At 49.9% G+C, this 15,135-nt stretch overlaps 1 protein-coding gene across 2 annotated transcripts in view; it reads left to right on the top strand.

Annotated features, from left to right (window-relative positions):
- The first annotated feature begins 12 nt into the window (after positions 1 to 12).
- The window catches only part of jade2 (jade family PHD finger 2), a 64,919-nt gene continuing 49,796 nt past the window's right edge, over positions 13 to 15,135 (top strand). Inside the window, exons 1-3 of one of the 2 annotated variants that reach the window (XM_078107019.1) lie at positions 13 to 1,180; positions 8,568 to 8,631; positions 10,031 to 10,116. In XM_078107019.1, coding sequence (XP_077963145.1) covers positions 8,568 to 8,631; positions 10,031 to 10,116 — 150 coding nt within the window. In that variant the 5' untranslated portion in view covers positions 13 to 1,180. The remainder of the gene's footprint in view (positions 1,181 to 8,567; positions 8,632 to 10,030; positions 10,117 to 15,135) is intronic. The other variant, XM_078107020.1, reaches the window with a different exon arrangement.

The raw sequence follows: 15,135 nt of genomic DNA on the forward strand, positions 1-15,135 counted from the left end.
AGTGCAGCTTCCACCGAATTGAAACTACGCCATAAATATGGCGCCAAAAGAGTTTTCAAGCTGATGAAGAGACGCGCGTCTTCTTCTTCTTCTTCTTCTCCTCCTCGAAAGACGAGACCCGCGCGTGCGATTTATTGTATTTCTAGTGCGGAGAGCCGCGCGTGTTAGACGAGAGGAAGCGAGGCGCCGGGGGAGAGCTCACCGGTTACCGGAGCGCCGGGGGAGAGCTCACCGGTTACCGGAGCGGAAACCTCATTTTTGTTTTTTATCACCCACCCTCCTCTGCCCCCTCCCTCCCTCTTTTCCTCACCGGCACCGGAGGGAGACGCCGTCGGATTGTTTTATATTTATTTGGCCAAATTCGGGCCGTTTATTCTTTTCTTTTCCCTTTTTTTTGGAAGATGCGACGCGCTTCACAGTGAGCGGCACGCGGCGAAGGACCTCCACCTCCAACACCACCCTCAACACCACCACCTCCACCTTCAACACCACCCTCAACTCCACCTCCAGCACCACCACCTCCACCTCCAACACCACCCTCAACTCCACCCCCAGCACCACCACCTCCACCTCCAACACCACCCTCAACTCCACCTCCACCTCCAACACCACCTCCAGCACCACCACCTCCACCTTCAACTCCACCTCCTCCACCTCCAGCACCACCACCTCCAACCCCACCTCCTCCTCCAACACCACCTCCACCTTCAACACCACCCTCAACTCCACCTCCAGCACCACCACCTCCACCTTCAACTCCAGCACCTCCACCTCCAGCACCACCACCTCCAACCCCACCTCCTCCTCCAACACCACCTCCACCTCCAGCACCACCTCCTCCAACCCCACCTTCTCCAACAGCACCTCCACCACCTCCACCTGCGAGGTGTTGTTGTTGATCGCTTCTGGATATTCTTTAATTCCGCATTCGGGTTCATCTCCCGGTTCTCCTGCAGAAGCCGACGCGCTGTCAGCGCGGGGGAGGAGGGGGAGGGAAGGGGGGAGGAGGGGGGCGGTCCTGTCACCCAAACGTGGAAGTCGGGGCTGCTTAGCAGCACTGGCAGGGCAGCGAGTGGGCAAACCGAACCGCTGAACCGCCTCCGTGGAAAGTACATGTGCCGGACGCCCGATGACCTCCTAATCTCCGGCACCGGGACGCGTCCGCACCGGAAGCATCAAGGTAAAGAGACGCGACCCGCCGGGGACTAAAAGCGAGCCGGAGGGACGCGAGCCCGCGGCGCCGCGGGGGCCGGGTCGGGCTAGGCTAGCTGCGGGGCTGCGGGGGCTCCGTACGCACTTTTTTTATCAGTCACGGAAGCGGCGGCGTGTCGGTGGCCGCTGACGCGAATAAGCCCCGGTGCACGCGGGGGGGGCGGGGGGGTAATCCGGGGAAACTTGGCCGCGTTGTGGCTCTGCTGAAAAGATTAACGAAAAATAATTTTAAAAAACGTGCACGCGGGAACGATGTGGCGAGCGCGCGCTTGGAGAGGCGCCGATTGCGAGTTTTTATTTATTTTTTAATTTTGCGCAAATAGTTGCGACAAGATAAGAGGCCGTTTGCAGCGGCGGGGGGCGAGGACACACACACACACACACACACACACACCTTCTTCACCCTCTCCTCCTCCTCCTCCTGCTTCGTGCTGTGGAGGAGAGAGGGGGGGATGGGGGGTTGTTTACCTCCTGGGTTGGGTGGATGCCTCTTTACCTGTTCAACAACAACAGCCAGAGGGGGCGGGGCATGCTGGGAGCAGGGCTATTGGGGGCATCTGCCTCTGGTGGGATGGGGCACCTACTCTTCATAATTGTTTTTTTGAGGGGGGGGGGGGCTGTAAGATAACATAAGTGTCTGATAGTTTGGATCAATCATCAATGGATTCAGGCAATTAAGCCCAAAGTCCCCCCCCCCCCCACACACACACACATTCTGTGATTACACAAGTGGATCTGAACTGGCTGCATTCTTGAGTCAATTAAACTGAAATCAGCTGGGGACTTGTTAAATGTTCCCAGTTGTGAGAACCCCCCCCACCACCAAATGTGTCTGTCGCTTGCTCGAAACACTTATTCAAGTGCAGATGCACGTACGCTCTTCAAAACACACACACACACACACACCTCCTGCTGGGTAGGAAACTGGAGATGAGTCATGGTGTGTGGGGGCATAACAGCTCTCTCTCCCTGCCTTACATATCTCTTCCTGATGCAGTGCTATCACCCCCCCCCCCCCCCCCCCTCGAGGACCACCTCCCTCGCTTAGGGACAGCGGTTGTTTACATGGCGGTGAACAGGGATGGGCGCTGTTTTTTAATTTTTCCTTCGTCATTCATCCCTTTTCCATCTTTCCTTTATTCCATCCTTTCACCCTTGCTTCCTTCCCTCACATCCTTCTATCCAACCTCGGCTCCATCCTCCCCCTGCGGTGAGCTCCTCTCCTCCGTGGACCAGCGCTCCCTGCACATGTAAACCCAGAGGAGGCTTTTCTAAGCCTCACATGCGTACACATGCACACGCGTGTGTGTGTGTGTGTGTGTGTGTGTGTGTGTGTGTGAGGGGGGGGCGTGGTAGCGTGTGTGTCTGCTGCACTAGGCGCTGAGCCAGGATTGGCTGGGAAAGGGGGTAAGGACCCCCACGTGGTGCGTTGTATCGCATTAGCTCCTACGTAGTGAGGAGGAGGAGGAGGGGGTCCATGAATGAACCGCTGACATCATGTTTAGCTGTACATTCGATACACAATGCATGTGCACGGCGGGTTGACACACATTGCTGAAGATGGCTGCAGGGCAAAGTGTGTGCGCGCGCCTTTTATCTCCATGCGCCGAGATTTACAGCAGACTGATGTTGGATTCCTGATGTTGATACAAATTGAAATGACGTCGTTTGTGATTTTCTTCTCTTTTGAAAGATGTGACGAGAATCAGAAAGAAATGATAAACGTAAAATGAAGAATTCTTTCCTTCCTCGTTCAGGGAATCAGAAACAACCTGCAGAGAGAGTCTGATCTCATGCCGACAGTTTGGGTCCAACCGGAGGCTGCAGAAGGTGGGGAGGGCGTGCTGGGGGTGTGTGTGTGTGTGTGTGTGTGTGTGTGTGTGTGTGCGTGCGCGCGCTAACCTGCTGTTTAGTGGGCAGACGACGTCTGTTTAATCCCCCCATCGTGCCTCAGGAGGATCTTTGCAGGGTTAATTGGAATAAGCTCCATGACTCTTATCTCACAGACTGGATATGGGGGGGTCGTGTTGTGTCTCCTTTATGTTTACAGTGTCTTTAACAGTGTTCATCAAGCAGAAATGCTACATTTGAGGATCTAATGATCAATTAGTGGAATTTGTAATATCTTAAAAGGTGAGAGCTCATTCACAGGTTTGCTTTTGCTCTTCCTCTCAAAATAAACTTCTGACTTCACAGGAAAACACTCAGTCGACTCGGTTACAGTCCAGCAAATAGAGATTTGACCTTTTCTCACGTCTATAGATAAAAGTCAGCAGTGAACCTTTGAAAGAGAAAAACATCATTTCAATCTCTCTCGGTTTGCCTGAAATAAACACCGGAGCAGGAGAAGAGCAGCGATGGACGGGCTGACAGGTGTGTGTGTGTGTGTGTGTGTGTGTGTGTGTGTGTGTGTGTGTGTGTGTGTGTGTGTGTGTGTGTGAACAAGAGACACACACACACACACACACACCTTCATTGTGCTGTTTGGAAAGAGCTTCTGATTTCTTGGCAGCGTCCTAAGCTTGCTGCCCCCCCCTCACCTCCTTCATTGTTTGTCAGCAGGTGTCAGGAGACGGGGCGGGGGGGATAGTTAGACATTTACCTGGACCTCAGCCCCCCCCCCCCCTCTTCTCCAATCCTTCGTTCCTGCTCCCATGATGCAGCAGGAGCCGTGACGGCATTGATAAATAGTAGCTGTGTCTCAATGTAGCTAGGCTGCATCCTTGTGGCCTTCTGGTCTACCTGGTCTGGTCCTCCAACAACCGCACAGGCTGAACCGAGCGGTCTCTGAAGGGGGGGCGGTCTGTCCTACGGGGGACTTTACCTCCGCTGCAACCTGCTGCCAAAAAAATGTACAAAGTACAGATAAGGAAGATAAACTTCCTATTTCATTTAATTTAATTTAAATGTGAATATATTTCAGGCTGAGAGAAGAACATTTTCCGGTTATTTTAAATTCAAATTAACTCAGTTAATGTATAATACTACTAATTTATAATTACTTTCAGCTTAAAGTAATATTGCAATCTTAAGGAAGAGGAGATTCCACCAATGTTGTCAATAAAAACCACAACAGAAAACACATTTATTAACTTGTATGCAAGGACCTTGTTTTTCTTGCATACGGGCTGTTTTAAGTCAAATATTACAGAACGTGTCGACGCTACAGCAGCTAATGTCACCACACACACGCCGCTCTCCTTCAGCTTGATGCTCAACTTAGTTTATATCACAAAACAAAAGGAGCAAAGCAAGTTCAGTTTTTTGTGTATTTGTGTATTTATTCTGTAGCGTTACTTAGAAAGTGATATTTCAGGTTGATAACTGCTCGTTGTGTATTTGTTATACGTGTGTAGTGCGTTGAAAGCGCTGCTTTCCCTTGTTCCTATTGTGTCGGCGACTCGAGGAAACACAGAGCAGCACGTTAGCGTAGCGCAGCGGCTACGGCCTTCTGTCGGTGTGCACGCACAACACGCTTGTGCGCGTGATGCAGAGTGTCTCGTCTATGCAACTGTGCATACGCCATGCAGTGGTACAAATGTTAGCATGCTAGCACGTTCATGCCCACCGCGCTGACGCAAAGCGAGCCTAATGTCCACCATGTTCATTGTAGCGCGCTAACCTTTGCTAATCTGCGCTAATCACACAGAAGAGCCCATGCTGACGACTTTTGTTCACCATCAAACCGCACAAAGAAACGTCCTCCGCAGCATCCGGCGCATTCAGGGTGGACCTCCACGTGTCTCCAGACTAACGGAGGGATGTAGAATACACCTGCTGAATGGTTGACACCTTCTCAGTGGAAACGACAGTGTGTGTGTGTGTGTGTGTGTGTGTGTGTGTGTGTGCGTGTGTGTGTGTGTTGCCGTCTTCTTTCTTGCTCACCTGTTTGCTCTTGATGAGGACGTTTGATGTTCCTCACGTGTGTCAGATGTGCTTTTTCTTCTTGCCTTTCATGGCAAGTTCATCTTTACTGTGTGTGTGTGTGTGTGTGTGTGTGTGTGTGTGTGTGTGTGTGTGTGTGTGTGTGTTTGATGTTGGGTAAATGCTTCACACCTTAAATCACACATTTTGGCACACGTAACTTCCAAGACACACACACACAGACTGACATTTTGAGCTGAGAACAAACAGGGAGGGGGGAGAGGGGGGAGTAGGGGTAGAGAGGGGGAGTCAAGCACAGATATGATGATCCATAGAGGTGAGAGACGCAGAAGGGTCGTGTGTGTGTGTGTGTGTGTGTGTGTGTGTGTCCAGGTGTAATCTGTAGAAACCGCTGGTCAATGCCAGACGTCTTGCCGTGATTGGACGATGAAACACAGCAGTGTGTGATGGAGACACACCTGGTGGAGGCCCGCCCTCCACCCACTGCACCTTCCTAGTTGGACTCTATTTTTAGCCCTTTTGTTCCCAAGGCAGGCTGCTCTTATTCTGATGAATCAACACGCTGACACACACCAATATCAGGATCATAGGGACACACAAATAAACACACACTAAAAATTACTGATATGCAAAAATCCTCCCCAGAGTCACACACACACACACACACAGCCGGCCTCAGAGAGACGGTCTGTTATGAAGCAATTTATATGCAAGGATTCTTTATCAAGCTGATTGACCTCTGGCTCCTCAAGGCGCCGTGAGCCCCGGCCAGTTGTGTGTCTGTGTGCGTTTGCAGATTGGCAACAGCTTGTTGTTGTTGGTGTGCTCATTTTGTGTGTGTGTGTGTGTGTGTGTGTGCAAGCATTGCTTCAGAGCTCCATCGCCATCATCTGCACTGTTGATGATCTTCTTTAGATGCTCCATGTAAATGTATATCATCATTTCCACACGTGTGTGTCTGTGTGTGTGTGTGTGTGTCTGTGCGTGTCGCCGGCTCTCTGCAGCTCCCGTCTCTTATTAATAAATCACCATCATGGCGACCGTCGGCGTGCACTGACCCAAAGTGCTGAATGAAAGGTCCCTGAACCTCGGCCCCCTCGTTGTTCCCACGCGGCGTGCGTCCTCGGCTCCGTCTTACGCTTTGGTCCCTGGAGCAGCTGCCTCAGGCCGCCGTGTTTTCCACCGGCGTCTCAGCTGGACTCACAAAGCTCTCGGCGGTGTCACAGCCGGCCGATTAATTAGCTCCCCGGGCGACGCGGCTTTCCCAGCATGCATTGGTGAGCCTCCTCGGCTGCTTGCCTCACTGTAAGCGCTTGGGGCTGACACCAGGCCCGGCTGATGGAGGTCCGAAGGGGAGGAGCCCGAGAGGCGCGTTTAAAGCTCAGGGCTCTTCGTCGCACGTCATCGATCGACGGCGTGGAGCGGCGGCTGAGGACCGATGTTTGAATGGGTTCGGCTCATTGATATGAACGCGTTAGCACGTTTTTCAGTGTACGTAACGTGAGTGTTGTGTGAGTGCGATGTGCTTCCTGTTGCCTTTGCACCAAATAGTCTTCCTGTCTGGATCCTTCCCTCCATCTTTTGGGATGTGGTTCTTATTTCTTCTCCACCGATCTCTGCGACTCGTTCAGCTTCTTTAAAAACGTCTTGCTGTTTGACACACAAACATTCAGCAGTAAAGAACACTTAAAAAAAGCCCCTCAAGCATCTGTTACATGTGTTTGTAGAGGTATTCGTGCTTCTCGTCGTGTCGGGTGAGACCTCCGCGTCTCAATGGGACCAACGGGAGATGAAGTCGCACACTCCCGAGGAGCGTTTCTCACCTTCGCTCCTCCTCGGCCCACGCGCTGCTCCCCGGAGGAAACCTCTGGCTCTGGTTCGCCGGACTCGTTGACTCCCGTCGCTGCTTTCACTTTGCCTTTTAATATATGATGCAGCGATGTTCCCCTGTGAGCACGGCTCCGTTCCTCAGAGACACTTTCCCAGCTACGGACGCAGAAAGCGGAACCAAAACCTGGGGACAGACTTGGAACCAAAAGCTACATTTTTCTCCAATTGCTGCTGTTAGACCCGTAAATTACAGGGAGATTCTCCACACAGCAGGAGATTTAACCAGCGTCAGCACACCCAACGAAAAGCAAATGTCAGCATCTAGCTACTGATGTATCTGTGTAAAGAGTCTGGCTGACTGAATAGACCTTTATTCATTTATTTATTACAAACTGACGTGTCAACCGTCTTTTAAATGCAAAACCTGATAATAATTGGGCTAAAAAAAGTGTCCACGGAGCATTTCTGTCCGGAGGAGACATGGGGCCACTTTGAGCTTAGAAACTGACCAGAAGCACCTGAACCTCGTGCAGATGGAGCTTCTCGACCCCGGCGCCGCTGTGCTGGTCAACAGGAGGCGGGACCTGCGTAGCTCACGGCGCCGGCCGACGCTCATCCGCCTCGCTCATTCTCGCAGCCACTCTGATAGGTGGAGCTCAGCTACGTTAAACGGAGGATGAAGAACAAGCCATCAAACACGTGTACGTCCGCGTTCTCGTAAAGCCACATTTCTTGTCATGAATAGATTTTGGAAGCTATTGGAAGCATTTTCCGTTGGTCAGAGAGAAAAGGAAGAAATGACTCGTCTCCGGGACCCTGAGTGTGGTTTAAGTGGGTCGCCGGAGAGTTTAATAGGCCGCAGGGAAGGGGGGGGGGGGGGGGAGACGGATCGGAGCTGGAGGAAGTCAATGATGTACTCAACCACTAGAAAGACGAGGAGGAGCTAGACGGGTGGGGGTGGGGGGTAAGGATGGAGAAGCAGCGCGGTGGCAGTCAATGATGTACTTAACCTCCCCGTGTCCCTGTTGTTGTAAGCGAAGGGAAGATGGGGGGGGGAATAGAGGCGGCGAAGAAGCGGCGTTTCATTCTGTCAGCATAAATGTCAGAGTCGCGGGGCAGCGAGGGAATAACCCAGTTTTATGACCACATGACCCCCCCCCCCCTCCTGCCTCGCTCTTAAACCTCCTTCGGGCTCCCCGACTGCTCGCTTTTGCTTCATTTCTCTCTCTCTGCAGACTCTCTTGACCTTTGACCCTTTCCCTCCGAGCGGTTCTGCCTGTTTTCTTCCCGGCGTATCCGGGGGCGTTCCCGTGCCCCCCCGGATACGCCGGGGACGCTTTTATTACAAAGCAGGTAGTTTGTGGGGTGCAAGGTCACGATGAGAAGGTGACCATCAGATATTTGATCACACAAGTTAAACCAACTGGTTCCTTTGGAGACGACTTCTCCACCTTGTGTGTCTCTGTTGTGCAAAGTGTGTGTACCTCAGGTCAATGCTTTGTTTCGCTCCCAATAGTTCTGCACACCTTCGTCGCTCCTCACCAGAGTCCTCAAAGTGCAGTTGTGCGTGTCGTTGTGTAGTCTGTTCGTGCAAACAGATCGGCTCTTCTCACTCGACATTTCTTCTCTCCCCTCGACAGATGGAGAGCGAAACGAAGAGGAGGAAATACTCCACGAGCAGCAACGACTCCGACACCACCGACAGTAAGTTAGACGTGTGTGTGTGTGTGTGTGTGTGTGTGTGGGGGGGGGGGGGGGGGTAGAAACCTCAAAATGTAGAAGTACTATAGTACTATATAATCTGTTGCACTATTAATTGGCTAATTATCTGTTAGCAATCTGGTAGCATCACTGCTAACAGATGCAGCTATAGCTGTATGATTTTTAAATCTAAGGGTGATTCTGGGTAATGTAGGCATTTACACTAGAATAGCGTTAATCAGTAATAGCGTTCTTAGCGATACTGCCTGTTGGTTCTCTGGTTTGATGAAACGAGTCTCTCTGGGGTTTTGAGGGTGCACATCTGGACACCGCCACCTCAAACGCCAGCGCTCCCCTCTCGGCCGCCACGTGCCCGTAGATGCTAACGTTAGCACCTGAACAACTAGCGTACACTTAATGAACGGTTCACTTTCTAATGATTCACACACGGAATGAATGCGTATCAAACGCTGTGGGCCTCCTGTCTGCGGGGGGCTAAGTGACGTGTGGGCTCCATGGCAACGTAGCTGTGACAGCCGGACGGAGAAGCAGTGGGGGGGCTTGAGAACTCTTGTCATGCTGCGGCACTGAAAGTTTGTGCGTCTTATGTGTGTGCGGCTACGAGCGTGCATATGTGGCGAATACGTGGACGTGTTAGCAGCTCTGTGTGCACGTGTGAATTATGTGTGTGTGTGTGAATTATGTGCGTGTGAGTTTGTAATCTTGTTGACGAGCCTCACAGCGGCCCTGTTAGCCGTTAGCTGTTAGCCGCGTAGTCAGCACGGTGGCCACGCGGCTTTGGTGGTGAGGGAAATATGTTGAGTGGGAGGCAGCACACACACACACACACACACACACTCATATATAACATAGGTGCTATATTATAGAGCATTGGCAAATGTGTGTTCTTCCTTTTATTTCCAGTGTGATGTCATTTAATTGCCATTGCGATGCAATTTTGGATTTAAATAAAAGATGTAGAAAAAAACGTTAAATGAAATCACACAGTGACACACACACACACACACACACACACACACAGTGACACACAGTCACGCGGTGCAGGGGGCGTATCGACTCCAGCGGCTGGTTAATTGGCATTTGAGTATTAACGTGGTTGTAAAGAACCACGGTGGACTAACTGCTTAACAAGATGCTATTTATACTGTCATTACTTATTAAACCTAATAGATCATCAGCCGTCTGCTTCCATTAAGGCCGCGTGGGGGAGGGAAGGTTAGTTGTGCGTCTCTCTTGTGAGTAACCTTCCCTCGGCGTTGTAAAGCCTCTCTGGAGAACAAATCTCCCTCCAGAGGCGGCGTGAAGGTCCCTGAAGCTGTGGTCGTCTCCTTTTCGGGGACTCTGAGCATCTTTTCCTTTCTCCTCTTTTCATTTCCACCAGGTCAGGTGACATCGTGGTCCAGGTCATCCAAGAACATGGGCACCTGCAGCACATGGGTCCACCACCCGCACAAGAAGCCCTCGGAGGTGAGTCGGAGCCGAACGCATCATAACCTCTGACCTCTGTCCCTTAGCTGTTAGCCGTTAGCGCTGCTGCTAACGTTGCTGGCTCTCCTGTCGATTTGTGTATGTGTTGTTCCTGTTATTTAGGATGTGAGGAAAGAAGCTTTGGCGCCCAGCTCCTGATTGAGAAATGAATGTACAGCTCTTGAGGTCCGTATATTCGTGCGAGAATCATCACTGATACGCGCTGAGGCTGCAGCTCCGCTCTCAGCCGGCGCAAAGGATGATCCCCTCTGCGCTCCCGTGGCGCCGATCGGCCGGCCTTAACTACCAGGTGGAGGTCGGGAAGCTCCTCCCACTCCCTCCCCAGCGAAGTGGTTTTCAATCCGTTTGAAGAGAACTGGTTTTCACTCCAGAAATAACCAACAAGCCATTTGCAAACCAATTACAGCTGCTCTTACCGAGCGAGTTCAAGAGCAGGAAGGTTTGTCTTTTGACAGCAGAATGAAAGCAGGACGCTGGACGCGGTGTGAGGACACTACAGCTTGAGTCTTGTTATTCAAACACATCCAGGGACTGCTGATGAAATACAACCTTTACTGAGTTATCGTACTCGCTATATAATTACGTTGAATTAGCTGCCTTTGTTTCCTCGATGGTGCAGAATAAAAAATCAGATTTTACCGTCTGGTTCTCTGAATCCAAAGCAACAGATTTAATGAAGTTTAATTGAGATCGATTATTTAAGTGGTTGGAGCAAACAGTGAATTAATTTTCTTCTTTTTGTGCATTAACTGTAGCTTTAGTTAGCCGTTGGCTACATGTGTAGCGACTGACAGTAGCCTGTTTAACTTTAGTTAAATCCTTTATCCCTAAACCAAGCGGTGCTTGTATGTTTGACCTGCACACGGTCACGACCCCTCTGAGCGAACACTCTTCATCACTCTTCATCAGGTTCTGTCGTCCGCTTCCTTCGGTCACCTGACAGGAAATGGATTTGACTTATTTCTGCTTTTCCCTTTGACTTGTTGGGAGGAGGACGAGGCTTCAGATCCGTCCCGGTGTAGATCAGAGAAACATCTACCTGCCGAGCTGGTTCAAAGGTCATTGGTGGAAACAATTGAATGTATCACATGACCTATTAATATCTGACACAAATACCAGGCAGAATAAGAAGCTGGACTTACTGGCTGTTTGTGTCGTGTTTGAGGGTTAAATCCTGCTGCTTAAAGGCGGCACACAGTGAAAACAAGTTCACAAAGGGAGACGTTGCCAATGCGTCCTCACTGCGGGGGGGGGCGGGGAACTCGTTCAGGGGGCGTGGCCAACGGTGAACCCCACCGCCCCGTAATGACAGCGTAGCTTTTCTAAAAGTGAGCCGAGTATAGCCGAGTCCTCGCGCTTCTCTTAGAAGTGGTTTGGGGATGTTCTCTCGGTGGAAGGAGCACAAACTCCCAACGCGTCGCTTCTTTATTCCAGTTAGAGCTGCGTCTTTTATCTCTGGGGAGAAATGGAGACCTGCGAAAACGTCAGACACAGACAGGAAGCCGTTACGCACACAGAGAGCAGCTATCTGGTCCTGTGGTTAAAAGTTGGAGGCGATATTTCAGTCAAAATATGACGAGGAGGAACACATCAGTGTTAATAGATAGGTTGTAGTGACACACACACACACACACTGGTTGTTGTGATCAGCTGATGTGTGTCGATGGGATTCTTATTTTTTTCAGCCTTTTCTTTGTTGCCTAAAATTTTTCAAAAGCATCACCTGTTACTGGGCGGAATAAACACTTAAATGATATAATGAGCTTCAAATCGTTCAAATAATAATGAACATTGAGGAAGGAAACAAATGCATCTTTACAGTTTTATCGGAAAAGAACTTTTAAAAGTGAAGAACAGAATCCAGAGCCGGGATTTATGGGTAATGATGACTTGATAAATCGTCTCATATATATATATATATGTTTACAGGGACTGTGTTTAATGGTTTTTCTTGTTTTACCTCTTAAGAAAAAGAAGTTAGAACAATGACCAGGCAGGTTTTAAAGGTGTAAAATGTGTATGTGAGCGTTTTTAATGACGACTCCGCCCCCTGCTGAGCCTGATCGCTTTCCTCATCATTTGGATTTGTTGAAGCGATGACGCAATCGCATTAGGACGTCGGAAAATTCTCCCGGGGCATTGTTGCATTTTGGTGTGTTAGAACCTGGACTCGTTGTTCCGATGCAGCTGCACGCGCATCCGGATGTGCAGATGTTGCAGGTGGGACGACTGTCACCGAGGCGACGGCCTTTCTCGTGTCAACTCTTCGAGACTTGAGGAGCCTCGACCCTGTGGATTTAGGCCTCCACGTGTTTAACGGGTTAGGGGTCACCTGTGGAGATACGTGTGTGTGTGTGTGTGTGTGTGTGTGTGTGTGTGTGTGTGTTCAAACATGCGAGCAGCTGTTGCAGCTCATTGGAGTCTGGTAGAAACAGCTGTGAATCTCCATGGCAACCAACAGCTACAGGAATGCACAGAGGTGGTGTTTGCAGCCAGCCGATTGGCCGAGCAGCCCGGTGTGCACGCACACACACACACTGACACATACGCACACACACACACAGACACATACGCACACACAAACAAACAAACAAACAGACAAAGTGCAAAAGGAAGTCGCTGGTAAAGAAATACGGCCTTACTCTCATGTTACTCTCATGTTACTCTCATGTTACTCTCATGTTACTCTCATGGGGTCGTCGTGGCGCAGGGGGGGAGAGAGGGTGCGCTGGGAACCGCAAGGTTGGTGGTTCGAGTCCCAGCTGCCCCAAGTGTCCCTGAGCAAGACACCTGACCCCTAATTGCTCCCCGGGCAAACATGTAAAAAAGCCACGGGTTAAAAATGTAATGCTAAATGACCTGTAATGTTATTTGTCTCTCAACTATAAAACCTCCATCAACATGTTATTGAATCAATTGGTTGAATATTAGTTCAGCCACAGCAGATCTTTTCTAAACGTCAAACACTCCACCGAGCAAGCAAAGCTGAATCAGAGACAAACACTTCTTTGGTTTCTCGGTATTTCCGTCAGGCTTCTTTTCGCCAAAACCCTCCAATTATTCCCACCGATGACTCCAAAGCAGTGAGGCTAGCAGCTAGCAGCTAACAGCGCAAACAGTGGAAGTGGAGCTAACGCCGCTAACCTGCTAATCCAGGCCGGGAGGAGTCAGAGGCGAAGAGCTTCCTTCGGTCCCATCATGATGTTCAACGGCGCTGATGGACCAGCATGCATCTGTCCACCGGGCATCAATAATGCTCATTTAACGGCAGCAGACTCACAGGAGACGGAGTAAGATCACAGATCAGTGACTCGTTGATCTTTGAAGGATAAAAAAACAAAATACTCGTCCGTGTGGCGGACCCCCGCCCCCCCGCGCATGGATCCGTCGGTTTCAGTGAACTTCCCTCAGTGAGTTGTGATCTCTCTGCAGTCACAGCGAACACAATAATCAAGTCGTTCATTTTTCTTTTTTTTGCCACATATCTCCAAATCTAGGTCACCCCCCCCCCCGGCCCTTTGATTGCCATTTCACCAGATCGTCTGCATGAGCCCGCCGTCAGACGTCGTGGTGGAGGGGGGGCTCTCAATTCTCCCTCACTTTTTGTGTCAGTGACCCAGTTTTTTTAATGACTATTTTTACAACTTTTTTTCATTATTAATTATTTACCGAGAGGAACATTTCTGAGCATTTTTGTCTCGCTTCATATTCATGATTCTTACTCCCATCCACACCTGGGAGACGCACAGTAAACACACACAAAGGTTTACAGTCATCCGTGTGGAGGTTACATGCCAAGAAGCTAAACATCTAAACTGCAGCAGCTGAATATTGATATTTAAATTTGTGGAAATAATCTGCAGAGATTCTGCCCCTTTTCGCTCCCTCTCTTTCTTTTTACTATTTATTTCTTTTGTTCTTCAGAATCTTCCGTCTCCTTGATTTCGTGATTGAGAGACGAGCGGAGGGCCAAAAACCACATCTGTTCAAGCGGCGAAACGCAGCCAGTCAAATGCTCCTTGAAGCGGGAACAAAGATTAACCGCGTGACCTTTTGAGCGAAGCGCTGGCAATCAGCCTGCCCTTGGTGGGGTGGGGGGGTCGTGACGAGGAGATCTCAAAAGGACTCGTTCGGGCTAATGAGGGGCGTGAATGGGGAGAGGGTTGAGTGCTGCTAATGGCTCCGGATGTGACTTTTCACATCGCAAACAGGGCGGGGGGAGGAAGTCCGTTTGGTTTCACTTTCACGTCTCTTTTGTGTCACCAGAGGAGCGGCAGCGGTTATTTAAGCCCCGCCCCTCTCATCCTATTGGAGCGAGCTGTCTCCGGAAAACACAAGAGGCACAAAAAGCTTCTAGAAGGTTCCTCAGCTGTAGGATTTCTATGATTATTCAACCATGTGGCCCGTAAAGCCCGGGAGGCAAATGTAGCGCAATATTTTGGGTACAACGTTTCACCTTTATTTTGAAATATTTATTTCATATTCAAATGTTGTAGTTAAAGATAAACAAACCACTTCATTCTCACTCCTCCCATACTTTAAAATAACAGAAGCTTTTGTTTCATTTGATACATAAATGATATTTGAATGAGAATGAGGCTCAGCTGATGATACTCGGCTGCCGTTGACTCGACTGACTGATCGATAACGCTTCATTAAGAAAAGAATCAACATTTTACTGTTCTTATACGTAAACACATTTCTTGAATTCAAAAAGTTAGACAAACAAATGATCTTTGTTAGCTGGTTCTTTACATCTACCATCGCCATGGTTACCCGCTGCTGCACAAAACGTGGCATTAGTTTGTCGTCACATGTGAGACCACCAGAGTCCAAAGTCTCCTCGCTTTGATGGAAATGGTCTTATTTAATTGTAAAGCGCAGAAGCAGTGAAAGATGTGGTGGGTACTTACCGCTGAAACATCTCAGACCTCTAACCTCATATTTACCTTCTAGATAACCTGACCGTAAACACACCTGTTCTCTATTGGCTTTACT

Source organism: Gasterosteus aculeatus, chromosome 7 (assembly GCF_964276395.1).
Source record: "Gasterosteus aculeatus chromosome 7, fGasAcu3.hap1.1, whole genome shotgun sequence".
NCBI classification, from domain to species: Eukaryota; Metazoa; Chordata; class Actinopteri; order Perciformes; family Gasterosteidae; genus Gasterosteus; species Gasterosteus aculeatus.